Genomic DNA, 27,690 nt, shown 5'->3' on the forward strand with positions numbered 1-27,690 from the left:
GGGAGTTAGAGAGCATCCTTTAATATTCTTTCCAATAAATAATGCTTTTCAGACTCAAGGATGACTGTCTTTTATGACATGGGAACTTTGACCGATAATCTTAACAAATTTTATCTTCTGTGCTTTCCCCACCCCTCTTCTTTTTTTGTTTGCTTGTTTTTTGGGGCCATACCTGGCAGTGCTCAGGAGCTTCTCTTGGCTCTGTGTTCAGAAATTACTCCTGGAAAGCTTGAAGGACCCTATGGGTTGTTGGGGATTGAACTGAGGTCGGCTGTGTGCAAGGTAAATGTCCTCCCCGCTGTGCTATCACTCTGGCTCCTATGCTTGACTTTTATAACATTTCTTGACTTTTCCTAATAGTAAGATTTCAGTAACTTTAGGTATTGATTTCAGAAGCTTTATGCTTTTCCAGCTAAATTCTGCTTTCTTGATTAGGTACTTTTGCCTCTCAGGTTCTACTCTTTTTGTACCAGAACAAATGGCCAATTTGTTTTCTGTGTATATGAGCCATGATATACTAATTCTGGACTCTATCCTAATTACTTGGTATATATAGGTAAACTTTCATTCCAGTGTTTGGTGTTTTAACTCTTTGCAGCCATTAGTGGTGTTTTTTTTTTTTGGGGGGGTGGGAGACTTAAGGGGGTTTGAGCCACACCAGTTGGTGCTCAGGGCTTACTCCTGGCTCTGCTTAGGGATCACTCCAGGTGGGGCTCTGTGCACCATATGGAGTTCTTGGGATCCAATCTGGGTGGCTCTGTGCAAGGCTAGTGCTCCCTACCTGCTGTACTATCTTTCCAGCCAAAAGGTAGATTATTTCTGGAGGAAATTTTCACTCTGGCAGACATATTTCAATTTCCCAGTTACCAGCCCAGTAGAATACAATCTTTTGTCTTAAAGTCTTCTATCTTCCTTCCTTCATTATTGTTCTGTCCACCCAGTAGTCATTCAGATTATTTAGTTTTTTCTCTTTCCAATTTAGGGATCATAGAAGAACTAGTAAAGGGGCCAGTGAGGTGGCGCTAGAGGTAAGGTGTCTTTGCAAGCGCTAGCCAAGGAAGGACTGTAGTTCGATCCCCCGGCGTCCCATATGGTCCCCCCAAGCCAGGGTCAATTTGTGAGCGCTTAGCCAGGAGTAATCCCTGAGCATCAAACGAGTGTGGCCTGGAAAACCAAAAAAAAAAAAAAAAAAAAAAAAGAACTAGTAAAGAAGCAAGAATTGTTTTATTTTTATAACGGAACTCAGATGTGCTAATGAAAACTATTTGTCTATATTAAACATTACTACTATCAGAACTCACAGGGAAAAAATGATGAGCTCAATTTTAATGTTTGGAGAACAAAGAAATCTTAAAATAGGAGGAAGGGGCCATTTTATTGCAAAGAATCTTTGAAAATGCACACAATTGGGGCTGGAGAGATAGCATGGAGGTAAGGCGTTTGCCTTTCATGCAGGAGATCATCGGTTGGAATCCCAGCGTCCCATATGATCTCCCGTGCCTGCCAGGAGCAATTTCTGAGCCTGGAGCCAGGAGTAACCCCTGAGCACTGCCGGGTGTGACCCAAAAACCACACACACACACACACACACACACACACACACACACACACACACACACACACACAAAGAAGATGTACACAATTTCAAGTAGCACCCCCCCCCCCCCACGGCATTTAGACTGGAGAATTGAGGACAGAACTGAAATAAGTGTATCACAGGACTGTTAGACAGAATAGCATATCTCTTTTGTTCGTGGAAGCTATTTCTGTTACTTGACAGGTATAGCAGTTTGGGGGTGGGATCTCTTGTAACCAAGAGCTCATCCCTTACTCCTTTCCTCTCCATCAGAAAGGCAGGAAGTGGCATTACAGTGATTCTGAGGCTATGTAGATTCCTTTCCCTGGACTATTTTACCTAATGAATAGTTTGAATTCTTGGGAACACAGAGAGACAGACCTCTTCCTTCTCTAGCCAAGGTAGCCCAGAATTGATGATGAGGTGGAAATTAATTCTGGAGGGACGAGCCACCTGATGGAGTACAGTGAAGTTTGCCTGTTAGTACAGGGATCCTCGTCTGATTCGGAAGGAGAGCAGAACCTTTAGAAGGCCAGCGCAGTGGCACATTTGCTTTGCATATGGCCTACTCAAGGTTGATCCTGGCATCCCATATGGTCCCCCCAGCCTGCCAGAAGTAATTTCTGAGCACAGAGCCAGGAGTAAACCCTAAGCATTGCCAGGTGTGACCCTCCCCACCCCCCCAAAAAAGAAAAAAGACCTTTCTTTAGAGAAAGCATGTAGATTTGGGGAAAAATAATTGAAATAGATTGGATTAATTTATTGGCTTGTGGTCCACTTTGAAGAAATCTTTCCCTTTAATAGAATATCCAATGACAAGATTCCCCAAGGGGGAGTTTTGCTAAAAAGGCAAGTTCAGAGATTAGAGCCATAGGACAGCAGGTAGGGTGTTTAGCTTGTACCAGTCAACCCTTGTTTGATCACTAGCAGCCCAGATGGTTCCCAAGCCTGCCAGGAGTAACCCCAGAGTGCCGCTAGGTGTGGCTTAAAAACTTAAAAAAAAATAATAAGTTCAGAGGACTTGAGTCTTGGGTCAGAAGATGAGAAAGCAGCAATCTCTATTTGCTGTACCCCTAGTTTTGATCCTGGGAACTGTATGGTTGCCCAAGTTTCGATGAGACCGGCTGAATTTCACTAAATATAATCCAAACCCCTAAAGATATGAATGTAAAGAATTTAAGTCCCTAAGAAAACTTGATTGTATCTCTTTTTTTTTTTTTTTTTTTTATTGTACCTCCTAATGCTAAGCAGAAACTGAATTGGTGATGACCTGTATCTCATGGTCAGTTTTGGTGAGAATTTCTCTGAGCCTCCAGGTGGCACTCTTTCCTCAGAAGCAGGAGCGTTCATTATCCACATCTTTGCTTGGTCTGTGGAAATGGCAGCTAGGAAGCCTGTCTGTACGTTTTTCCCTGGGCTTCCCTTTTGACTTTGAGCAGCCCTGGAAAGTCATCTAGACACTGAAGATTCTATAAGCCATGACTTGTCACTGAATACTCACTGTGACTAGCTTCATAATACTGTGGCTCATTCCCTTCCCACACTTGCAAATACTTATGGTAATGCTTAAGTATTCCCAACTCTGAGGGATTTCATGCTAAATGTCTAATTTCTTAAGCTTTTGTCTATCATCCGAAAGTTATGAATGGTAATACACATGATTTCCATTTTTGTGATAAGAAAACTGGCACATAGAAATAGGTTGAGTTCTATAGCTAGTTTGGCCATGGATAAATGGAGTATACATACTTAGAAAAGGAAGGTAAATGCAGGAAGAGGTAAGATGATTAGAAATGATTAGAATTATTAGAAATTTACATACTGAAATCTCAGCACAGTCTTCTTAAAATTGGGTTTGATCACCACAGTATTCTTCATAATGCTGATTTCAAATACTTGTTTACTGCTGATTTCTTCCTAAAAATGGGCATCTTGCCTAAGACTTCTAGAGAGCTACAAAGTACTGCTTTGGAGTTTGTTAAATCACTAGTTTTAGACCATAATCCCTCACTTTGTCCTGAGTTTGGTTAAGATTTTGCCATGTCACATAATATAATGAGATAACCTTGATGCCTCTAAGCCAAGTTATGAAATCTCTGCTTTGTGGTGGGGGAGGAGAGCACTAATTATGCTGAGCATAAGTTTTGTACTCAGAAATCAGGTGCCCTAGATTTCTTGTTTAGTGGAAGAAAGGTGGGTGGGAGTATATGTGTCTTAGCTTCAGCTTTTGAAGCCTGTGCAAAGGCCAAAGACATTTTTCCCTTCCCTGTCTTAAGCATTAGAAATAGTTCTAGGGTCCGGAGAGATAGCACAGCAGCGTTTGCCTTGCAAGCAGCCGATCCAGGACCTAAGGTGGTTGGTTCGAATCCTGGTGTCCCATATGGTTCTCCGTGCCTGCCAGGAGCTATTTCTGAGCAGACAGCCAGGAGTAATTACCCCTGAGCTCTGCCGGGTGTGGCCCAAAAACAAAAACAAAACAAAAAAGAAATAGTTCTAAATTTTTAAAAATTCATTATACTTACATTTTGGTCATTGCTATAATCAGAAACCACTCTTAAAATCAAAATTTCCAGTTCCTCTAGTAATTTAAATTCTAGTAACAAGGATAGATATCTAGCAAATCAGTTGGTCTGGTTGAAGATAATAAGTGCTATCGAGAAAATAAATGTAGATAAGTGTAAACTCTATTGGAATTGCAGAGAAGGGTGGAAGAGAGTGAGCTGTCTTTTTAAAATTTATTTTTGTTTATTTTGGGGTCACACCTGGGCCACTCACGGGTTATTCCTGGCTCTTCACTCAAATCATTCCTGGCAGGCTTGGGGGGACTATATGGGATGCCAGAGATTGAATCCAGCTCAGCCACATGCAAGGCAGATGTCCTATGTTTATTTTGCTATCGTTCTGGCCTTCTGAGCTACCATTTCTACTAGATGACCACTTTGGGGAATGAAAACTGCAGATATCTGATTATAGTCAGCTCTCAGCAAGACACCTGTCCTTGCAAAGCCCTCAGGTGGGAGGAATGTCAATTTAGGGAAAGAGAGTAGGCGTGGGAGAGAATAGGAAGAAAGGCTAGAGAAGTAGTAGGAGAGGAGAATACAAAATTGTGTAGGGCATTGTGAGGGTTTTTTTTTTTTTAAAGACTAAGATGAAACCTTCAGTAGCTTTTTTTGGGGGGGCACACCAGGTGATACACAGGGGTTACTCTTGGCTAATCGCTCAGAAGTTTCTCCTGGCTCGGGACCATATGGGACGCCGGGGGTAGGGGGGATTGAACTGCAGTCGGATCTAGGCTAGCGCGCGCAAGGCAGATGCCTTATTGCTTATGCCACCACTCTGGCCCCTTTATTGTGTGTGTGTGTGTGTGTGTGTGTGTGTGTGTGTGTGTGTGTGTGTGTGTGTGTTTGCTTCAGTAGCTTTAAAAAAAAATCTTTACCCAAGAAATGAAAATGGGCCAGAGCACATAAGTTGCTTTATTGTGTGTGTGTGTGTGTGTGTGTGTGTGTTTGCTTCAGTAGCTTTTAAAAAAAATCTTTACCCAAGAAATGAAAATGGGCCAGAGCACATAAGTTGCTTGTTTGCACATGACCAACCTGGGTTCAATTCCTGGCACCAGATAAGGTCTTCTGAGCATGTCCAGGAAGGATCCCTGAGCACAGAGCCAGGAGTAAACCCTAAACAAAGCTGGGTGTCTCCAGCTCAGCCTTCCACCAGGAAACAAACATTAAAAGAGAAAAGAACAGGAGAGGTGCCAGAGTAATAACAATGGATAGGGTGTTTGCCTTGCATGTGGCTGACACAGGTTTGATTCTTGTTGTCTCATATTCTGGTGTACCCCAGCTGGCCAGGAGTGATCCTTAATTACAGAGCCAGGAGGAAGTCTTGAGCATCTCCCAAAAAAGAACCAGAAAGTATAAAAGTGAGAAAACCTGGGCCACTTCTAGGTTTTTATCACCACCTTCTGTTAGGACCACACAACTAGGTGAGCTTCCTATGTGCTGGCACCTCCCTTCATGGAGACGTTATTGAGCGAATGGGGCTAGTGTGTCATTTCTGTCAGTCCTGTGAATGGTTTGTTGGAGATTCTTTCTAAACATTTTCCTCTCTACATCCTTCCCAGCTCCTCTAACTGTCCTTCTCCCCTACTTCAGTTCATCCTAGATCCTCACTACTCCCCCACCCCTCTGAATATTAAATAATCAACTGCCTGGGATGCAGCTGACAGCTGACTCAGGCCATCATGTTCTGTGGAACTTTTTCCTCTGCCCTAGACTTATGCCAGCTAACCCAACCTCACATGTGAGCGTTCTGAGTTCTTACGTTATACAGGAAGCTCAGTGGACTGCTTAGCATTCAGGAGACCTAGGTTTGATAGCTTGGCATCACATAGTCCCTAAAGCATTGTCAGGAATGACTCCCAAGCAAAAGCTAGAAATGGCTCCTGAGTGCCCCATCCCCTCCACTCCAACACACATACATAAAGTTATCCAGAAGTAGAAAGTCTTGCTGATTGCATCATCAGAGAGGACAACCCTGCCGCCCTACAACCATACTCTTCTGGATTCATTTCTTAATTGGTCCTGACAGACACAGTGGCTCAGTTCCAGCTATTAGGACCTAAAGTAGGGGGTTGATTGGATTAACTGGCTGGGTTAAAGCAGGGGTGGATGGGTGGGTGTGGGTGTAATTTTTTCTAGTTTCTAGGTTCTGGTTCTCATTCCCAGCTTCTGACTTTAGAAATGATGCTTTAAGGAATATTGTTTTTGGGTCAGAGAGCTATTACAAAAGTTAAGGTGCTTAACTAGCATATGCTGTGCCTCTGACCCTGATTTGAAATTCCAGCATCACATATGGTCTCCTGAGCACTGGCAGGTGTGGCCTAAAATTAAAATAAACCAAAAATTGTTTGAGTTGGCACAAAGGCTCCATTAGGTTTGATTAGCATGATATATGAAATCATAAAATTAAAAAGATTACTGTTGCCGGGCTCAGAGTGGTGGCGCAGCGGTAGGGCATTTTCCTTGCACGCAGCTGACCCAGATGGACCGAGGTTCCATCCCCAGGCATCCCATATGGTCCTCCAAGCCAGGAGCAATTTCTGAGCACATAGCCAGGTAACCCCTGAGCCTCACCAGGTGTGGCCCAAAAACTAAAAATAAAAAGATTACCTTTGCCATAAATGTAATTTCATTGCTAATCTCTGTTCTTTTATGTATAGTCTATAAATATATTTTCATATCCCTACTTGCATTATTACTATTTGAAATAGAAAAATTAGGACTTCAGTATCTATTTACTAGTTCATTTTGACAAGGTATGTCCTATTTCAGGGGTGATATTGGGTCACAAACAGTGATGCTCAGAGACTGCTACGATTCATTCATTGCTCAGGGGAACATATGGGGAGTTAGGAATCAGACGAGTTGGCTGCATACAAGGCAGGCACTTTAACTCCTGCTCTCTCTCTCTCTCTCTCTCTCTCTCTCTCTCTCTCTCTCTCTCTCTCTCTCTCTCTCTCATTTTTGTCACACCTGGCTGAGCTCAGAGAACCGTATGATGCCAGGAATAGAACCTTTCACAAGGCAAGTGCATTACTCACTGGCCTCCAATATTCTTGGGATGTTTATTTCATCCAGCATGTTTGCATTCTCTTTTGGCCAGTGGAGTTTAATCTGCTAACTCTGTATGTCATATATTGGTTTTGTTCTAAGTTTCTTCTTTTTTATTGCTCCTCTCAGGATTTTTTTTCTCTGTCTTAGGCTTTTGTCACTTTCATTACAATTTGTCTCGGTGCTGTTCTCTTGGATCTGCATACAGATACAGTCATCAGACTGGGCACATTCTCAGCTGTGAGTTCAACCAATTTCTTGTTCAATCAAGTTCTTGTCTACCTCAGGGATGTCTTTATTTTGGGTTCTGTCTCTTTTGAAATAATTGCAGAAGTCTCTAATGTGTTTTCAGTTCTTCCACTTTCATTTTATGCTCTTTGTTGATGGTGAGCACACTGAACATGCTTTCTTGATGGTTCCAGCACGTTGGTTTGTTTCCCAGCTTCTCTCACAGCTCCTGAGTCATCCACGGACTTTGGTTCACCTCCCATGCCCCGCAGTTCAGAAACTTCTGTTTGCAGTTTCTCATCCTCTCCCTCCTGCTTTTCCTTTATTGCAGTTCTGTTCTATTGACTCGCTCAATTCATTGGGACATACTTGACCATTGTCCCTTGGAAGTCTTCTGAGAGGTCAGAGAGTTTGGGTGCTTGTAGACCTTCCTGGGCTGTCTTTACCTACTGACTTTGCTGGGCTCCTTGGCATTTTCACTGTTTTCTGCAGTGTGGAGGAGCAAAGGGCAGGAATCTGGTTTGGTGCAGGCTTTAGGTAGTGATCTAAGTTCACCTTTGCCTATTCCACATGGAGCCCAGGAAGCTGAGCAGATAGACCAGCATGGCCACCCAACTTTCACAGGTCTTTGTGCCTGTTTCTTGCCCAGACCATGACACGAGAACCTGCCTTTGATGACTGGAATCCAGCCTTGTTCCAGAGGCTGAGCTAATGCTTGAGCTAGGATGCACTGTGGTGTTGCTGGCCCAGGGTCTTTGACCCCACATCATGCAGCAGCTTTACCAAGTAGCAAAACTAGAAAACCCACTTGGTTCTATGTATCCCATGAAAAAGACTCCTGGGATCATTTCAATATCTTTGTGTGTATGTGTGTAGGGGATCATTTAATTGTCTTTCTTGTGTGTGTGTGTGTGTGTGTGTCTCATCCCGAAGTGGATGCAACCAGACATTGATAGTCTTTCGGTGTCTAATAAAAGCTGATCTTGGAGAACAAAGTAAAAAAGGTCGATGGGCTCAAAAATGGGCATCAAAGGGCACACAAAGAGTCTGACTTATGTTTGTGGAATCATAAAGGTTTTACATTTCATGCCTGTTAATAATAGTTTTCTTTAAGTGGTAGTTGTTGCTGACCTAGATAATTAGGAAGTTCATTTTCATCAACCACACAATTGAATTTTTTCTTTGCTACTCATTTATATATTAATTAAAGCAGATGGAAAATGGCCTCTGTGTTCAATATTCATACTTCTGACTCACCCTATGGGGAATTCACACAGTTCATATTTGGCTGAGTGTTTCCCAAGTTTAAGTCTACATAGACATTGGACAGATTCTAAAGGAAATAGCTTTTATTGAAAAATATTTTTTTTTTGGCCGGACCGGTGGTGCAAGCGGTAAGGTGTCTGCCTCATGAGCTCTAGCCTAGGATGGACCGTGGTTCGATCCCCGGTGTCCCCAGCCAGTAGCGATTTCTGAAGCACATAGCCAGGAGTACCCCCGAGCGTCACTCATTATTATTAAAAAAATTAATTTTTTTAGTTTTTTTTGGGGGGGGTCACACTCAGTGGTGCTCAGGAGCTACTCCTGACTCTGTGCTCAGAAGTCACCCCTGGCAGGCTTGGGGGACCATATGGGATGCTGGGATTTGAACTGGGGTCCGTCCTGTGTTGGCCACTTGCAAGACAAATGCCTTACTGCTGTGCTATCTCTCTGGCCCCAGTAAATAGGTTTTAGATAAAATAAGAAAAAGTGTTATTTAGGGGCTGGAGTGATTGCACAGTGGTAGGGCATTTGCCTTGAATGCTGTGGACCCGGGGCAGACCTGGGTTCTATCCCTGGCATCCCATAAGTTCCCCCGAGCCTGCCAGGAGTGATTTCTAAGCATAGAGCCAGGAGTAACCCCTGAGCACTACCAGGTGTGGCCCCAAAACAAAAACAAAAAAAAGAAAGAAAAGAAAAAGTGTTATTTAAATAAGCAATTGTGTTTGTGTGTGTGAAATTGACTTTTAGTATCTAAATCTATGTTTCACATTTTATCTTTGACTTGCACAACAATCTAGAAATCATGGATGGTTCTTTATAGTCTTCAAAGTAATTTCCTAGAATACAGCTTAGTTCCTGTTTTCATGTCAGAGCTGTTGCACAAGGGAGGCTTCTTTCTTGGAGTGCCAGCCTAGCATAGCGTCAGTCTGTATCGGGGGTAATAAACTACTTTTCCCTTCGTGCCTGGCTGTACCTTCGTTGTATCTGGGGAAAGTGAATTTAGAATGTCTTGTCACCATCATGAACCAGATCCCTCTAGTGACTGTTTTTCTCCTTTGCGTCGGCCATTCTTTATTGTTTGTGTGTCTCATTATTTCTTTTTGAAAGCTGAAAATCTTGATAAAATGAATATAGAGAATCGAATTTTCTTCATTCCTTAGTGCTAGTTGTTGCTGTTGTTTGTTTAGTCACTTTTCTGTTTCAACTGCCCATTGAACAAAGTTGTAATGGTTGCGTATGTGGTATGGGGTGGGGTCACACCTCATAACATTGGGGCTGTTTTTGGAGCCAGGGACTTATTCCAGCCATTAATTCCTTGCTCTACTATGTTCTCTGCCATTTGTGCCGCATCTCTGGACAACATTTCTGAACTTATTCTGTAATGTCTGTCTGTTGTCCTGAATTCAATTATGTCTCTATTTTTTGGCTCTTAAAGTCTTTGCTCAGTTAACTGCTGACTAATGATTGGCCAGAACAACTTTGATGCATGTAACAAATAAATCCCCCATTCTTTGCAGAGTGGCTCGGGAAGATTTCGTATTTGAAAAAGTCCCAGGAAGTTTACCTTGCCTTAATCTTCACTCCTGCTTATTTAGAGTATCCTGTTTAGCGAAGGGAGAGCTTAAAATGTCCTTAGATTTTTCTCAGGTGAACCCTGAATATGAAGTGCATGGACATGTGCATAATTGTAGAACATGCTTCCTAGAGTTCCCAGAATGTTCTGGAGCCTTTTAGAAACCCCTGGTGGTATCTCATTTCTCAGCTTTTCCCTTGAATAGGTTTTTTGTTTTTGTTTTTGGGTCACACCCGGCAGCACTCGGGTTACTCCTGACTCTGCACTCAGAAATTGCTCCTGGCAGGCTCGGGACCATAGGGGATGCCGGGATTAGAACCACCATCTGTCCTGTGTTGGCCATGTGCTGTGCTTTCACTCCAGTCCCTCCCTGAAATAATTTTGTTTAGCTTATTGCTTTTCCCATTTGTTACCCAGAGGACCAGGCTGCCAAGAAATCTAACATTTGCCCAAAGGGAAAAGGCTGTTCCCACTGGGCACATCCAGTAAAAATACAGACTTGCAAGAGACTGTCTAGTTCAGGCAAAAGCTGTGCCTCCCCAGATGAGGCTCTGAAGGCCCTCCAGCCCTGTTTTCCTTGCAACTGTCAGGTGACTAGATTGTATTGTGAGTGTGGGATGGTGGAGAGAGTGACGGTATTGACAGAGGCTGCAGGGATTGAACAGGACCTCGGGGAGAGTCTGTTGGGCCTGGATGTCTTTCCCACCACTTCATCAATTGCAGCTTTCAGGCTACATTCGAATCTATAGCCCTGATCTGCAGAGCCTTGTATCTTGCCTCTGCTGTTCTGCACACTCACAGGAGCCTGGAATTTAAGTAAAAATGAGATTTTCTCTTTTAGAAGAGAGGGGACCACTCAGCCTCAGCCCTGATGGCAGCTTTTTTATCTTCACCTTGACAGAGTTGAAGTAAGATAACAAAAAAACAAAAGGAGGGGCCTGAGCGATAGCACAGCAGTGGGGCGTTTGCCTTGCACACGGCTAACCCAAGACAGACCCGGGTTTGATCCCCGGCACCTGCCAGGAGTGATTTCTGAGCACAAAGCTAGGAGTAATGCCTAAGTGCCATCGGGTGGAGCTCAAAAACAAAAAATAAAAAAAATACAAAACCCCAAAAAGATTCAGGAAGGCACAAGTATACATAGCTCGGATGTAGGTGTTGGTGCCCCTCAGAGGGACTCATACATTCTGGGCTTGGGGGAAGGATCGTATCTGGCAAGTTAACTAAGGTATGAAATAATTGGTTTGGGTGTGCTGGGTCTCAGGGATATCAGAAACATGACTTGCTCAAATGTCATGTGTGTCATTGACATTTAGGACATGTTTGAGTTAACTTGTATTTTGGTCAGAAAACCCTTTTTTTGTTGTTTTTGTTTGTGGGTCACACCCGGCTATGCTCAGGGGTTACTCCTGGCTCTACGCTCAGAAATCATTTCTGGTATGATTTGAACCACCATCCTTCTGCATGCAAGGCAAATGCTCTACCTCCATGCTATCTCTCCAGCCCCAGAAAACCCTTTTTGATGCATGCACCAAAAGAAATCCCTGATGCTTTGAATATTAGTTCCTCTGAGTCCCTTATAAGCAAGAGCTGGTAGCAGCGAGAATTGCAAAAAATCAGTTTTGTGGGTCCCTTGTGAGAATTTGCTATACTAGTTTCCCTTCTTGCTGGAATAAGAGCAAGTTAAAATGCCAAAGTCCACTTCCAGCCCAAGATTGCTTCATTTTCCTTAAATAAACCTTTCCTATATTGCTTCCAGCCTTTGGAGTTCTAAAATTTTTTTGTTCTGAAGTCTGGTGATAGGGCTGAATGGGAGGGCACTGACTTGTCTTGTATGTATGTGTAAGGCCTCAGGTTTGTAGGATACTCTGGCATGACACTTGATACCGAATGTTCTTCAGAATAGCCAGGACCCCTGAGCACCAGTGGGTGTGGTCCGAAACCAAAAATAAAACCAGAATCAAAAGTCCATTTTGGACAAATTTTTGACATTTTTTTTTGTTTTGTTTTTGGGTCACACCTGTTTGACGCTCAGGGGTTACTCCTGGCTATGCACTCAGAAATCACCCCTGGCTTGGGGGGACCATATGGGACGCCGGGGGATCGAACCGTGGTCCGTCCTACGCTAGCGCTTGCAAGGCAGATACCTTACCTCTAGCGCCACCTTCCCGGCCCCACATTTTTGACATTTTTACTTATTTTCTGGACAAGAGAATTTTTTGAGGTCTTTGCTGTGTTCACTACCATCACCCATAACATTCACTGCATTCTCTGTGATGGTCTTTCTCAAAGTTTACTTGCTGTGAAATCTCTGTGTCCTCTGGGTGAAGGAGTTGACCATTTCTTCCCTCAATTCAGAGTTTACTTTCTATTTTACCTTTTAACAAATAACAGTTACTTATATACATTCCTGATCTTTCCTGCCAGGCTGTGAGCTCCTCACCTGTTACCTCTTCATGCTCTATGCCCAGCTTAGATCCAGGGACACAGTCATGGTAGTAGGCTGAGAGCACTGTCTCAGAGATTTCAGAGCCTACCAGGGGATTCTCAGCCTTGGCCACCACTCATTTTCCCTCCTGCTTCTGTGACTCATAACCCTCACTGAATGGAGAGCTCTCTGGTGGTTGTAATTGAAAACTGACACCTGAGCGTATGAAGAAAACAGAGCGAAATGGTTAAGTCTAAAGCCTGGGTGGGTGAGGTTCAACTGTGTGGTCGTAGAAATAATAGCAGCTCCTACTTCCTGAATAGATACCAGGCTAAGAGTCTCATTGAATTCCAACATCAGCTCTCTGGGATATGTATTATTTGCCTCATTTTATAGGTGAAATGGAGGAAGAGAAGTGCTAGGTTGGGGTTGAGTGAGAGCTCGCATGGGAACATTCCATATTCAGGAGTTCGTTGGAAGGGCATGTGAGAAGATGGAGCCAGGCAGGGTTTTCTGCCTTTTCTTTCTTTCTTTATGGTTTTTGGGTCACACTGGCTTCACTTAGGGGTTACTCCTGGCTCTACACTCAGAAATCGCTCTTGGCAGGCTCGGGGGACCATACGGGATGCCAGGATTCCAACCATCGTCCTTCTGCATGCAAGGCAAATGCCTTACCTCCATGCTATTTCTCTGGCCCTGGTTTTCTGCATTTTTGAGGGAAGATGTGTGGCCCCAGATGTGGTAAAGTCCATCCATATGCCCATACAGCCATCTTTAGCATTGGGGACTCCTCTAGTAATAGATCTAAGAGAGGGAGATCTGCTTCCCTGGCCCTGGGATGATAGATGTAGCCCTAAAGAGAGAAGGAAATGACCCCTTTTCATCACCCTCAAAATTTCACCCTGGTGACAGCCTCAGATTTCCAGGGATGCCAACCCACACAGAGGTGAGGTTTGATCCAAGGGACCCAGAAAAGTCTCTACAGTTCAGCCCTGTCATCAAGAAAGGGGGAGTCATGTTAGCAGGCATGAGGCACAGTTTTGGGCACCAGGGACCTGGTTGCTGAGCAACAGTATCTGTCCTCCCCTGCTCCCTGGAACCTTTTTCTGTGTTTCTGAGTTTCCAATTCACAGCTGGGAGGGGCTGAGACTGTCCAGCTCAGCCCGGCTCTGAGCCCCCTCTCAGCAACAAGGGGCCTATTCATGGTTCCTGAGCAGAGTTCATTGTGTTTCTGGTTAGTGTGTGTGTGTGGAAGGGGTGGAAGGAGGAGCCATGTGTGAGCAGGGGGCCCCACCTCATCAAGCTGCCTGGGCTTTTACCAGTGTTGACCCGGACCAGAAGAGAACTGTTTGTGACTGACCCGGAGACTCTACACTGGTGCCTAGACCCAGATGGTAAGGCTGAACCTCTGGTCTCCCCACCTCCTTATTCCACCCTTGGGAGTCTAGGCTAGTGGTAAAAGTTTCTGTTGGCAGTTCTGGTAGATCCTAGGGAGGGTTTTGGGGGACTCACCTTTTATGCTTTCTGTTGAATCAAATATCAAATAATTAATTGTGGTGGATGGTGAAGGATGGAGGCCTTTGTCCTTAGGCCTCGGCCATGTGGCTTCATCCCCCATGAACCGGCGGGTCTGGGGTTCAGGAAAGTGATGGGTATTGAACTCACTCACAGGCAGGCATCAGGAAGCATCAGCTTTATTCATACCCTATCCACCACATGTGTGGTCTCTATCATAACTTTTCAAGCATTCAGTCATTCTTAGCTACCCTGCATCTTAATTCCTTTCAGCCATCTTCCTTTGACCTCCATGCTGGTCAAAGACCAAAAGGGCAAAGACCCTAATCCCCTGGGTCAAAGGCTTTATATAACCTTTCAAGACCACTCCCCAGAATGGGAGGGGTCTTGCAGGTAAGGTTACACCTAATATCCAGTTCCCAAGACCCTTCCCAGAAAAGGGTGGGTCTCAGGTAGGTACACCTAAATCCAGGGTGGAGTTATACACTTTCACCCTTTATAAGCCTACCTAAGTGCTATGCATACAGGAATAGTTTAGCAAACCATGGTGATGGTCTCAGAAGGAGGAAGAGGTTATGTCCCATTCAAGTCATTGTTTTCTACTTCCAGAGCTGGGAAAGGTGGATTTCTCAGGGAGTGTGTACCTCAGGGGAGGCTGGACTGAAAGCCAAGCTCACTTGAGGAAGGTTGGGCAGGACCTGGGATTGTCTTCACTGTGCCATACCTACTCAGAGAAAGCTTGTCATTAGCTCTCTAAACAACCTTCCTCTTGCCTTCTTGTCTTTCTCATGGTTACTTGCCTGACACCCCAAGCCTGCTGGTTCTGGGGGGAGGCCCAGCCATACAATCTCATCTGTGATTGGTGAAGGGTATGGAAGGTACAGAAGCGACATTACTCCCAGGGGATTAGACTATTGCCACACTTATGATCTGAACTGACAGGGGCATTCTGGGATCCTATAGAATTATTTTCTTGCCTTCCATTATACTTTTCTCTGGAAGGCTTCCCAGTTGGTGCTCAGGTGTTCCCCACAAAAGGATTTCAGCTGACCAGTCTTGTGATTCAATGTGAGGGCCTTAGGGTGTGTTTCTGCTTAGGTACTGCAGGACTGTGATACTCCCCACTTCTCTGGGGGCTTTCAAGGCTGCAACCAGTGATGCTCAGGGAACTGTGTGGTGCCAGGAATCAAATTGGGACAGACACATACTTAGGCATGTGCCCTCATCATTTTGCTGCCTCATTATGCATTTTGTGGAAGATGAGCTAGGTTGTGGGATATTTAGACCAAAGAGGAAGGAGAGAGGAAAGTAGAACTATCTAAGTCTACCACAGGTGTGGGTTTAGTGAGAAATACTTCCTGCAGAAGTGGTGGGGAGCTGCCTGAAGGTAGAAGGATAGTGAGGTTTCCATGGTGGAAAGTGGAATGAGTTAACACTGGCAGATGAGGATGGAGAGGTGAGAAAGGGGTGAAATTATGAGGTTTTTGTAGACTATGTTACTGAGCTCTGCATTACTCTTGAAGGTTATCATGGTTCATTTGCTCATATTTGCATGTTGGAAAGACTGGCGTGGAGAATGAATGAAGAATGAATGAATAGTGACACGCCTGTTGAGGATAGAGGCAACTTAATGGATAGTAAGGGTTCTCACTCTTCTAAATGAGAAAACTGAAGTTGTCAGATTCACTTAGTAAGCTGCAGAACTGGCTTTGAACTTCTTTTCCCCCACCACCAATCTCTGCTGCAAGATTATATTTCTGTTCTTCATGGTTTCTGAATTTCAAGGGAATATAGACTTACACTTTCTTAATTGCCATGATTATTTTTTCTCTTTAATTCTCTTTGCTGGATGACCTAATACCCATATATGTTGAAACTAACCTCATTCTGCTTTAGGGACTTACCTCAAAAGCTGCTTCTTCTAGGGAGCCTTTCTTATCTCCCCAATAAAATATATTGGGCCAATGGGAAATGTATTGAATACCAATGGGCATTTACCTAAATGTTTTTTTGTCTGTTTTGGGGTCACATCTGAGAATCCTTAAAACTTACTCCTGGCTCTTTGCTTATAGATCACTCTGAGTGGGTACTCGGGAACCATATGTGGTGCTAAGAGGTTTGAATCTGGGTGGGCCTCATGCAAGGCCTATGTCTCTGGCCCTGAATGTCTCTTCTGTCACTTAACATGATCTTTGTTTATCTGATTTATCTTTAGGACTCAACTAGAAATTCTTTGGGAAGGTGGTGTTAGAGGCCAATATAGATTTATATTTTTTGGAGTAGAACTGTTAGGGCTTTCTATTGGCTCTGTACAAAGGTCACTCCTGGAGGTTTTTGGGGGACTTATATGTGGTGATGGGAATTGAACCCCAGTCAGCTGCAAGTAAGACAAACACCTTGATTCACTGTACTTGGCTCCTGGCTCTGACCTCCATGTGGATGTGTCTTAAATTCCCTGAAGCATCCCCTATCTTTCCTTGGGGGCGTTGGACCACACCCCATGGCACTCAGGGGTTACTTCTGTCTCTGGGCTCAAAAATTACTCCTGAGGGCCCGGAGAGATAGCACAGCGGCGTTTGCCTTGATCCAGGACCAAAGGTGGTTGGTTTGAATCCCGGTGTCCCATATAGTCCCCCGTGCCTGCCAGGAGCTATTTCTTTTTTTTTTTTTTTTGGTTTTTGGGCCACACCCGGCGGTGCTCAGGGGTTACTCCTGGCTGTCTGCTCAGAAATAGCTCCTGGCAGGCACGGGGGACCATATGGGACACCGGGATTCGAACCAACCACCTTTGGTCCTGGATCGGTTGCTTGCAAGGCAAACGCCTCTGTGCTCTCTCTGGACCCCCAGGAGCTATTTCTGAGCAGACAGCCAGGAGTAACCCCTGAGCATCGCCGGGTGTGGCCCAAAAACAAAAAACAAAAAAAAATTACTCCTGGCAGGCTTGGGGGACCAAATGGGATGCCTGGGATCGAATCTAGGTCTATCCCAGGTTGGCTGCATGAAAGGCAAACACCCTACCGCTGTGCTATTGCTTCAGCCCAGCAACCCCTATCTTAACATGTCTACTTCTACTAAAAACCTAACTGACTTAATGGATGCACTGGGAAGGACACTTTTTAACTTTAGATGGGAAGGAATGATGAATGGCGAGGTCTTGAGGCTTGAAGAAGGGTGCTGAGGGAATCAGGAGATTCACCCCTTATATTCATGGAGTCAAGGTGAGCTTATGGACATGCTCTTAGAATTGACCCAAGTTGATTTCCTTCTCTGCTCTCGCATTTTCTGGTTGTGTGGGAGTCAGGTCGATGGGACAGGGGAGTCTCTGAGATGAATAAAGTGAATGCCTGAGGGCAAGCTGAGTGTTCCCAGGGATGTTTTTCACCCATTTTGTATGTATGAGACTCATGTTTTATCCCTGGCAAACACACAGACACACAAGTTCATTCATGCACAGACATTAAATGGCTATGACTTTTCTCCCCTGGGTGTGGATCTGAATAACTGACAATTATTTCCCCAGAGTCTGATACTGGCTGGCCAAGACCCTGTGGAGACTCAGTATGCAAAAAAGGACCCAGGACTTACCGTCTTCAGAGCAGACCCGGGACACACACTCCAGAGGCTGGAGGCTCAGCAGCGACCCAGTAGGCCTACCTGGGGAGGGGAGCTATGATGGGATCATGTGCTCACTAGTCCCAGATTCTCTGTCCAGACTCTCCTCTGCCTTCTCGCAGATTTTCTGGCCAGGCTCTCGTGTTCCAGGCTTCGTGGCTGTGTGGTGCTGGGTGCGCTGGGACTGCTGGCTGGGGCCAGTGTTGGATCCTGGCTCCTAGGTAGTGCCACACCCCTTCAGTGGCATGGGGATGCGGGTGAAATGGGTCATAATTCTGGGGTCTGGCAGAGAGGAACTGCCACTATGCCTGTGTGAACAACAGGTGTCTAAGCCCCCTTCCCAATGCACTGAACAGACAGCAGGGGCCGCTGGTGGGCGGCATGGGAGGACTTTAGCCTCTGGGAAGAGCATTTCACTTAGTCAGTGAGGAGTAGCCGGTCCCTAAGTGGGTGACCCTGGGGGACCCTCATTAGATCTGGTCTTGACACCTTTGGATGGGAGAGAGAATCCAGGTGGGGATGTGACAGAGGTGGGGGCTGAATGGATGTTCTGGTCTCCCTCCTGCCCTCAGCTTCTCTCTCACGCTCTCCCTGTCCTTGCCTTGGAAGTGACTCATCTGTGGCCACCTGTCTCTCAGCCTGCTCCGGGGACTTTGCAGGATGTGGAGGCAATACTAAGCTGCTCAGAAGACAGTGGAGACGAAATTCTGCTCCCATTGCATCCCAGAAGAGGTGTGCTGCTCTGCTGATGTCACAAGACACCCCCTAGGACAGTTCTGGTCTCCCTCTTCCCACGGGGCAAAATGAGGGGCCATGACTCTGTCCCCACCACTCCGTGTTTCCTCCTTGGTGTGAGGGTAGCAACTGGGTCCAGCCTCACAGAGCTAGTTCTGAACTAGGCCTTTGAGCACTTATGGGAATTGTCTTGGTCTCTAACTGGGGCATTTCCAGGAGCCCAGACTATCAGGAAAGATGGGAAGGTGCTTACATAGGTGAACAGAGGCAGGAAGAGCCAGGCATGTGGGGGAGGTCTGGTGTGGCTAGTGGGATCTCGACCTTAGCCTCAGAGCCTTGCTCCATATGGACTCCACCTCCTACACGCTTGCACATAAGAGAGAACTGGAAAATTTGATTCCACCTAGGGGCCAGGGGCCAAGTTCTTGAAGTATGTTAGAAGGCATTTGGGGCCACCTTCTCTTTGCTGTATGGTCTTAAGCACCTTCCTGCTCTGAGTTTGCATTTCCTTCTTGCTAAAATAGAAATCATATTCAGGGGCCAGAGAGATAACATACTGGTAGGGTGTTTGCCTTGCAAGTGGCTAACCCAGGACCTATGGTGGTTTGAATCCCAGCATCCCATATTGTCCCCCATGCCTGCCAGGAGCGATTTCTGAGCAGAGAGCCAGGAGTAACTTCTGTGCACTGCGGGGTGTGGTCCAAAAACCAAAAAAAAAAAAAAAAAAAAAAAAAAAAGAAAAAAGAAAAAGAAAAAGAAATTGTTGTAGTCACTGCAGAAAGTCCAAAGGGTGATACTGTAGTATAGAAAAGTTTCTCCCGGGGCCAGAGAGATAGCACAGTGGTGTTTGCCTTGCAAGCAGCCGATCCTGGACCTAAGGTGGTTGGTTCGAATCCCAGCATCTCATATGGTTCCCCGTGCCTACCAGGAGCTATTTCTGAGCAGATAGCCAGAAGTAACCCCTGAGCACCGTTGAGTATGGCCTCAAAACCAAAAAAAAAAAAAAAAAAAAAAAAAGAGAAAGAAAAGAAAAGTTTCTCCCAAAGGCAGGAAAGAGCAGGCACTCAAAACAGATCCATGTTGGCTACAGTTGCTAGACCACCAAGCAGGAGCCAGCATCAGTCCATCCCTCATAGATGATGTAACACTAGATAGTGGTTGAGGCTCTGAGGGTCTGCCCTGTAGAGGACAGTGCCCTCCGGGGCAGAATGGGCACATCTAAGCACCTAGCTAAGATGCTCTCCCAGAAAGGGTGGTTTCGTGGGTAACCCTGGAGCTTCCCATTCTTATTCAGGGCTGCCTATAAAGGCCTCTCCAGTGCCCAGTCCCCTTCCTGCCCTGCCTGCTGCCCACCTAGCAGCTACACACTTTCTTTTCCTGCCCAGGTTCAGTGTCTTTTAGAATAAGCCCTGAGGACTTCCTGCTGGAAGTGCAGGTGAAGCCCAGGCCGGACTGGCTCCTGGTCTGCCACGAGGGTTGGACTTCTGACCTCGGGGTTCGGATCTGCAGGCTCCTGGGGCATCTCAGGTACCGGGGCCACATCTGGGGGAAGGCTGGAATGCTCAGAGCCAAGTCCTCTGCCTGTGTTTCTCCATCTGCTCACGAGGTCATTCTGGATATCTCGTGGCCTCTAGCCTGTTTTGCCTGCCTTGGAGCGGGGGTTACTCTCTGCTCAACCTCAGTTCCGGCCACTGGGGTACTGTAGCAGCTCTTGCCACGTCCAATAATGAGTCCTTGTCATCTCTGGCTGCCCTTAAAACTGCTTCCTCCTGTTCTGTCTCCCTCTGCCAAGACTTACTCGCCACGAGGGACTGAACCTGTCTCAAGCCAGTCTCAGCACTTACCAGGAGTTTGCTCAGTTCTCTCCTAGAGCTGGAGGCCTTTCTGAGGAGGTGTGGCAGCCCAGGTAGGAATTCTGCTTCCCTCCCTCCTGAGTAGGCCCACAGACACCCCATCCTGGAGGCAGTTTCTGATGGGGAGTTAGAGAAACATTTCCTAACCAGAATCAAAAACTCAACTTGCCTGATTTCCATCTAAGAACTCTTGGACTAGTGGCATAGAACTGGATACAGACTGGCACTCTTAGTCTCATTTTTCAGATGGGGAGACTGAGGCCCAGGAAATAGAAGGTCTTGCCCTAGGTCCTGTAACTGAAATGTGCTCTGGGTAGAGAGATAGTATGGGGTGAAGGTGTAGGGTTTGCATGCTGTCAAGCGTTGTGTGATCCTTGGCAGCATGTGGTCCCCTAAGCATCACCAGATATATCTATAGAGCCCTAGGCACTTCTGGGGCTGCCCAAGTGAACCCCAACATGGCAGAATCTGAGTAGCACCATATTCTAGGTCTGGGAAGACTGGCTCCCCAATCCCCATGGAAAGGAAACCAAAGCAGAACCTAAGAAACTCAGGGCCAGAGCGATAGTACAGTGGGTAGGACATTTGCCTTTCTTGAAGATGACCGGGTTCAATTTCCAGCATTCCCTATGGTCTCCCCGAGTCTGCCATGAGTTATTCTTGAGTGCAGTCAGGTATGGCTCCCAAAAAAACCAACCAAACAACAACAAAAAATAAACCTAAACGACAACAAAAAATAAAGACTATTTTATTTTGGTCCATTTTGGTTGAGGACCTCCCCAACAGTGCTCTCTACACTGTAGGGTGCTTAGGAGGCTGAACCATGCAGGATTGATCTAAGTTTGTACATACCCCATATGTACCCATGGTGAACCTTGATGCCAGGGTCCCTTCTTTGGACTTAGTGTTCTCTTACTCAGTGCAATGAATCTGGTAGCTCAGGTGAGAGACCAAATTGCTGCTTGGAGCCTAGACCTCCCTCCAGGACTGAGCAGCCCCCTCCCTCGTGGGGTGTCAGGAAGTAGAAATATCAGCCGTGGTCCTGCCCCTGAGCTTCCTCCAGCTCTTGGTGCCTTGTGGCATGTTGGAGGATCACAGCCTCTGCTCTCAGGCCTTTCCACCCCTGGATTTGCCCCTTTGGACAGTTCCTCAAGGCTCTGATCTCTAAGGGTCCCTCACAGGAACATGGATGGAGAGGAAATAAAATAAAACAAAATAAAATATAAAATAAAATAGTTTCTTAGACTCTGTTGCATTGAGATGGAGTTTCCAGAGAGGCTGGAGGGCCATGGATTTGGGAAACGAAAACGTATGAAAAGAATCAGGCACTGGGTTACTGAGGGTGAAGAGAGAGCAGGGGTTTGATTGAGTTCACTGAGGTGAACAGTGGGAAGAAGGAGCAGGGAGAAAGCAAGGATGTGAATCAACAGATTCACCTGGGCCCAAGGGTTTGGGATGGGACAAAAACCTAGGAAGGACTCTAGGGCCATCACCTTCACACCATCGCTGCTCACTCAAGGACCCACATTTCCTCAGGAAACAGCTGAGCTTGTCAGTGTGCAGCAACTTTGGTTGGGCCAAGTCCAGCCCTGCTGTTTCTGTATACTGGACTGAGTGGGCACCATTGTGGGCCTATGTTCTTGTGGAGGGCAAGAAACAGATGGTTGTGGGTGCTGGCGAGATACCCCATCCTCCATTCATCCTACCAAATCTCCCCCTCCACACCCTTAAATGGGGGCCTGGGCTCAAGATGGTTCCAGTTGCGTCCCTTGCTGAGCTTCTTGCTGGCTCACATGTTTTGCAGGGACAACTGCACTTCTGGCAGAATCGTCTCTGTCCAGTGCTCTGGTGAGTCATTTCTTGGGTGCAGAGAGATAGCAGCGGGGAGGAGCCCAGACACTGGAGGAGCCTCCGAGAAAGGCTCAACAGGGCTGGGGGGAAGGGGGACTCCTTGCCCACTTGTGCTTCAGGGCTCCCCCTCCTTCAAGAGCCCTTGCTCAACCCCTACTGATCCCCCAGATCTGGGCTGCTGATCTTCATTACCCCCCTCTCCAGCCTTACCTGGGCCTCTGACTTGTTCCTCTTGGGAAACCTGAAGTTGCAATTATTGGTTGTTACCCAGTTGACAGCTATAGGAGAGTTGAAGGTGATAATGAATTAGGGGCCAAATGGGGGTGTATGGGAAATTTGGACCTGTCTGTCCATTCTGCACCCTACAATTTGAACTCCAGTGCAAGAGAGGCCATTGTCAAGGTGCTGGGCTCCATCACTGTCATAAGACGAGCCCTCTCCAGGCACCCTCTGGCTGTCTGAGCTGCCCAGACTGCAGACTAAGTGAGGCAGCTCACATGGACCAACCCCCCCTGGCTTAGGACCATGGACACGGTCCCCTCTTTGCTTTCATCTCACCGATTCTTCTCTCCACAGCATGTGGGGCCAGACCCCTGGCTTCACGGATAGTTGGTGGTCAGGCTGTGACTCCTGGGCGCTGGCCTTGGCAAGCCAGTGTGGCCCTGGGCTCCCGCCATACATGCGGCGGCTCAGTGCTGGCTCCGCACTGGGTGGTTACAGCTGCACACTGTATACACAGGCAAGTGCTGGGCACCTCTGGGGGACAGGGACTCTTGAAATGTCCCATGTGAAATATCTGTGTCTGATCAGCTACATCCTAGGGGCAGCCCTATGCAGGCCTGGCAGGATTTGTGAAGTTCTCTGCTCAGTACCCATAATGCACTGCATGAACAGCAATGTCTGACAATAATGGGTCTTTAAAGTTGTTTGTTCTTAAGGCTTTAAGATGCTTTCATTTTCTCAGCACTTGATATGGCTTACCTTTTCGAACCACTCTGGTGAGACACCTTCCATAAAACATCTGTGTAATTGCTTTCTCCCTTTCAGACTGGGGACACTCTGGGAACAGGATCAGGGTTTTTCCACTGGATTGCTGCTCCCTCTTCTGAGTATCCCACTGCCATGTCCCCATGGCCTAGAACAGACCTGGGATATGGGAGATGCTTAATAAATAAATACTAGTCAGCAGAATGAAGACTTGATCCATGAATGAATTCTTTGGGGCGGGAAGGGCAGACAGTGTAATGCTCATTCATGATGAGGAAACTGATTCTAAGAGAGGGGAATATGTTTCTCACCTCTCATCACTGTAAGTGGCCATTTTTCGACCCTACTGAGAGTCACATCTTATGAGCCCCTCCATGTCCGTGCTCAAACTTGGAGGAGTGATGCTGGAGAGAGGAAATGGTGAATCCATGCCACACTTTCTCCAGCATCTTTGAGTGTTTACAAAGCACTGACTACAAGCACAATTTGAGTCTTACCACCTGCTGGGGGAGACTCTCGGACTATTTCTAGTTTCCGGGAGCTCAGATCCCAGTGGTGGGCAGCTGCTGATGCCCAGTGGAGGTTCAGCCACCCTCCTTCTCCTGCCCACTTTGCTGAGGTGAGTCTACCTGCCCACCTCTGTCCTGTGCTGAGCCCAGCCTATGTGCAGTTTCAGGCTGGCCCGCCTGTCCAGCTGGAGGGTGCATGTGGGGCTCGTGAGCCTCAGCACCATCAGGCCACACCAGGGTGCCGTGGTGGAGAAGATCATCCCCCACCCTCTCTATAGTGCTCAGAATCACGACTATGACATCGCCCTCTTGCGCCTCCGGACACCGCTCAACTTCTCAGGTAAGGCGCTGTGAGGTAGGGCGTGGGCCAGAGCAATAAGTCCAATGCGTGGGCACTTGCCTTGCAGATGACTGACCCTGGTCTAACCCCCAGCACTCTATATGGTCCCTGAGCCCCACTAGGAATGACCCCTGGACACAGAGCTAGGAGTAAGCCCTGAACCCAGTCATCTGGTGTGGCCCCCCCCCAAAAAAAAACCCCAAAACAAATGAAAAACCACCTTTGTGCTCCACTTGGGGCTATGGCCTTGCTCTTTTAGTGGTGATGTTCCAGGAAGGACCAAGTGTCCTGGGGAACATTCCTGACAGAAGCCTGGGCCAGCACCCAATATAAGTTTCTGTTGTTCCCTAGTCTCCAGTTGGGGGTATAAAGAGGCCCCCGTGAGCTTGCATAGCTTGTTCGGCTGTATGGGAGGCTGGTGGGTAGAGGGCAGGAATCAGGATGGTTTGAGGGGAAGCCCTGCCTGCTTGCATCCACACAGATGTGAGGGGAGGGAAGTCAAGACCCAGTAGGGACCTTTTCAAGTTGCTTCTTTGTGCTTGTCTGCAGACAGCGTGGGCGCCGTGTGCCTGCCAGCTGAGGAGCAAGACTTTCCTGGGGGCTCCCAGTGCTGGGTTTCTGGCTGGGGCCACACCGACCCAAGCCACAGTGAGTCAGCTCTGAGCTGAAAGGGAAATGGGATCTTGGGACACATGGCACCACCTTTGGGCTGGCTCAAGGGGTCCCGGTGTCCCCTAGTGTCTCTGAGAGAACCTCTCCATGTTTCCCTGAACTCTCCTCAGCCCCTCCCCAGAGTGCTTTGGTCTTAGTATTGGGTTGTGTGTGTGAGTTCCCATTCCCCCTTCACCCTAGTCCTCAAGTCTGCCCCAGCCCTGTCTTCTTGCCCGGCCTCCCCAATTCCCGCCTGGGTTCCCCCTTGAGGTGTCTGTCTCCCCCTATCCCTTTGCTGCATTGGCCCCTGTGCCCAGCTCATGTCTCCTGCAGCACACAGCTCCGACACACTGCAGGATACACTGGTACCTCTGCTCAGTACGCAGCTCTGCAACAGCTCCTGTGTGTACCGTGGTGCCCTCACGCCCCGCATGCTGTGTGCTGGCTACCTGGATGGCAGGGCTGATGCATGCCAGGTAAGCCGGGAAGAGGGAAGGGCCACGGTGGCATGGGGACTTGGCCACGGAACCAAGCAACTTCTCAGCAGGAGGGTTGCCCAGGGTAATGGAGCCGGAGGGTGGCCTGAAGCTGTGAGAACAGTAGGATGGGATAGGAGGCAACAAAGGAAACCTGGAGGGACTAACCTGCCTGTCTCTGAACCCCTCAGGGTGACAGTGGAGGCCCTCTGGTGTGTCCAGATGGGGGCACTTGGCGCCTGGTGGGGGTGGTGAGCTGGGGGCGCGGCTGTGCAGAACCCAATCACCCCGGCATCTATGCCAAGGTCTCTGAGTTCCTGGACTGGATCCATGCCACGGCGGGGGTGAGTGAGTCTGAGAACAGGCAGGCTGGTGCGGGGGCAGCTGGTCAGGCACCGGCCCTATGAGCATCAGCCCTCAGTGCTGGGCTGGGGGATTTTCTGAGGTCCTGGGAATGCCCCCCCCCTGTGGGGAGAGAAGGTAATTCGGGGCACGTCCCATCTGGTTTTTGCCCATGCCAGTTCCAAGCTTGTGGCCCAGGCCTGTGCTAGTCTGATGCCTTGGGCAAGTCCCCAGATGAGAACCTCAGTCTCCCTCAGTGCTCATCCTGGATCCTTCTGTGCTTTCTTGGGTGTCAAGGAATGTGGGCACCGTGTCTGGTCTGCATCCCCACCCATCAGCATCTTGCGTGCTTCCTGGGGCGGCAGCCCGGAGAGAGAATCTGGATCAAAGATGGCATTTGTGTCAAGCCCATTTCCAAGTGATTCGGGGTGTGAAGCAGGAAAGATGGGTGCAGGGACAGAGCATGCTAAGGAACCAGAGAGTTTCCCAGGCTGCCCTCACGTGTATTTCAAACCTCCCAACACCTAAAGAAGCAGATGTTTCAGTTGTTTTTTTTTTTTTTGGGGGGGGGGCACACCTGGTGGCCCTCAGGGGTTACTCCTGGATATGCACTCAGAAATTGCTCCTGGCTTTGGGGGACCATATGGGACACCAGGAGATCCAACCATACTAGGTTAGCGCATGCAAGGAAAATGTCCTACCATTTGCACCACCTCTCTGGCCCAGGTGTTTCAGTTCTGCGTGATGGAGAGACCAAGGCGAGGGATTGTGGAGTCACCGAGTTGATGTAACAGGGTGTTGCATTGCTCCCTCCTTCAGTCGGTCTCTCCCCAGGACCTTCTGCTTCCTCTTCCTGATCCTGGCTCTTTGGCAGGTCCGCTAGTTGGAAGAGGAGCACAGAAGACACTGAGTGCCCAAGGCTGCCCAAGAGACTGAGTCGCTCCTAGGCTCTCTATTTCTCACCAGAGGGGAAGAGGCAAAGGCAGGGCAACTGGAAGAAGAGGCGATGGGACGAGGCCCTTCTGCCCCCCACAAACATCTTGGGGAGAGGCTCAGGGTTCCCCCGGTCTTGCCGTTTTGGAAACTGCCCTCTCGAAGGCTGCAAGGCCTAGGAGTCTAGGCAAGGCCAACTCAGCTGAAGCCAATATGGGTTCAGGCCCTCTTGCACTCTGGTGTCTGGCTGGCCCTGCCGGACAACAGACAGCAACAGACAGCGATGCTAAAGCCAGTCTGGTCAATGCTGTTGACAAGCACAGTTCTGTCACCTGATCCATGACTTTCTGCTATTAAAGTGATGTCTACATGGTCTTGGACAATTTTTTCTCCCTGTTTCTCTTCCTCTCTCCATCAAACATTCAAGGGGAGAGTTTCAACTTCTACACCCAATACTCCATACATGTTTCTGAAATCTCTGGGAAGGGTCCGGGGATCAAATTCAGGGCCTCACTTGGTAAGGCAGGGCTGTCTCCCTCAGAGACAATCCCTACTTCTCTGGGAAGATCTCACCCATCCACCCACCTCTTTTTCTTAGTGCTTTTTTTTCAGAGCAGGACTTTCTGGTTTGGGGAAGATTTCTGAATTTTATGCCCACTTAGCATTTTTCTAGTTAAGCAGTTTCCCTACTACCCTCTCCTTTGTGACAATTAAAAATGAGTTGGTATCTTGTTTCTAAAAAGTGCAATGAATTTTTTATGGTGCTTACCCAAGGAAATGCAATTAGCTATTAGCAATAACACAACTGTTTTTTAGGGTGAATTTATCAGCATTTTGTGGGGCGGGATAGCCCGAATGCATATTCATCAGCGGGAGGAGCGCTGAAAAATATGGGCCTCACCTTGCTGTCAGTTTATTACTGGAGAAGAGGCAGGTGTCTGCCAGTAAATTGTAGAAGGGGATAGACTTCATATGCTTCCCTCTGCATTCTTTGAATCCAAACCTTAAATATCCTCCTTCTGATCACTTACTAACCTACTTTGACAGGTGATTTCAAAGCACCATATCTCCTGTGCAGGAAGGGAGGAGGACAGAGAATCCTGATTTTCTTGAGTGTTTTTGGATGGCACCTCCTAGGAATTTGCTTAAAAAACAATTTTTTTTTTCAGTGTTGGGGATTGAATTTAGAACCTCACACATGCAAGTCAA

At 47.3% G+C, this 27,690-nt stretch overlaps 1 protein-coding gene across 1 annotated transcript; it reads left to right on the forward strand.

The window, feature by feature from the left end:
* The first annotated feature begins 13,946 nt into the window (after window positions 1-13,946).
* TMPRSS5 (transmembrane serine protease 5) lies at window positions 13,947-26,817 on the forward strand. The gene is made up of 13 exons (XM_049778413.1): window positions 13,947-14,071; window positions 17,713-17,836; window positions 17,927-18,025; window positions 18,414-18,536; window positions 19,931-20,066; window positions 20,332-20,445; window positions 22,197-22,240; window positions 22,820-22,982; window positions 23,901-24,079; window positions 24,629-24,727; window positions 25,064-25,206; window positions 25,398-25,598; window positions 26,647-26,817. The coding sequence occupies exons 1-13, from the start codon at window positions 14,069-14,071 to the stop codon at window positions 26,815-26,817; spliced, it is 1,599 nt and encodes a 532-aa protein (XP_049634370.1). The 5' UTR covers window positions 13,947-14,068.
* The last annotated feature ends 873 nt before the right edge of the window (window positions 26,818-27,690 follow it).

The sequence above is a fragment of the Suncus etruscus genome, chromosome 8 (genome assembly GCF_024139225.1).
Source record: "Suncus etruscus isolate mSunEtr1 chromosome 8, mSunEtr1.pri.cur, whole genome shotgun sequence".
NCBI classification, from domain to species: Eukaryota; Metazoa; Chordata; class Mammalia; order Eulipotyphla; family Soricidae; genus Suncus; species Suncus etruscus.

Bases quoted from the DNA above. Each gene is read 5' to 3' on its own strand.
- TMPRSS5 (XM_049778413.1), top strand. The intron at 17,837-17,926 runs GTAGGCCTACCT...GCCTTCTCGCAG, and splicing joins GGAGGCTCAGCAGCGACCCA to ATTTTCTGGCCAGGCTCTCG. The intron at 20,446-22,196 runs GTAGGAATTCTG...CATGTTTTGCAG, and splicing joins GAGGAGGTGTGGCAGCCCAG to GGACAACTGCACTTCTGGCA.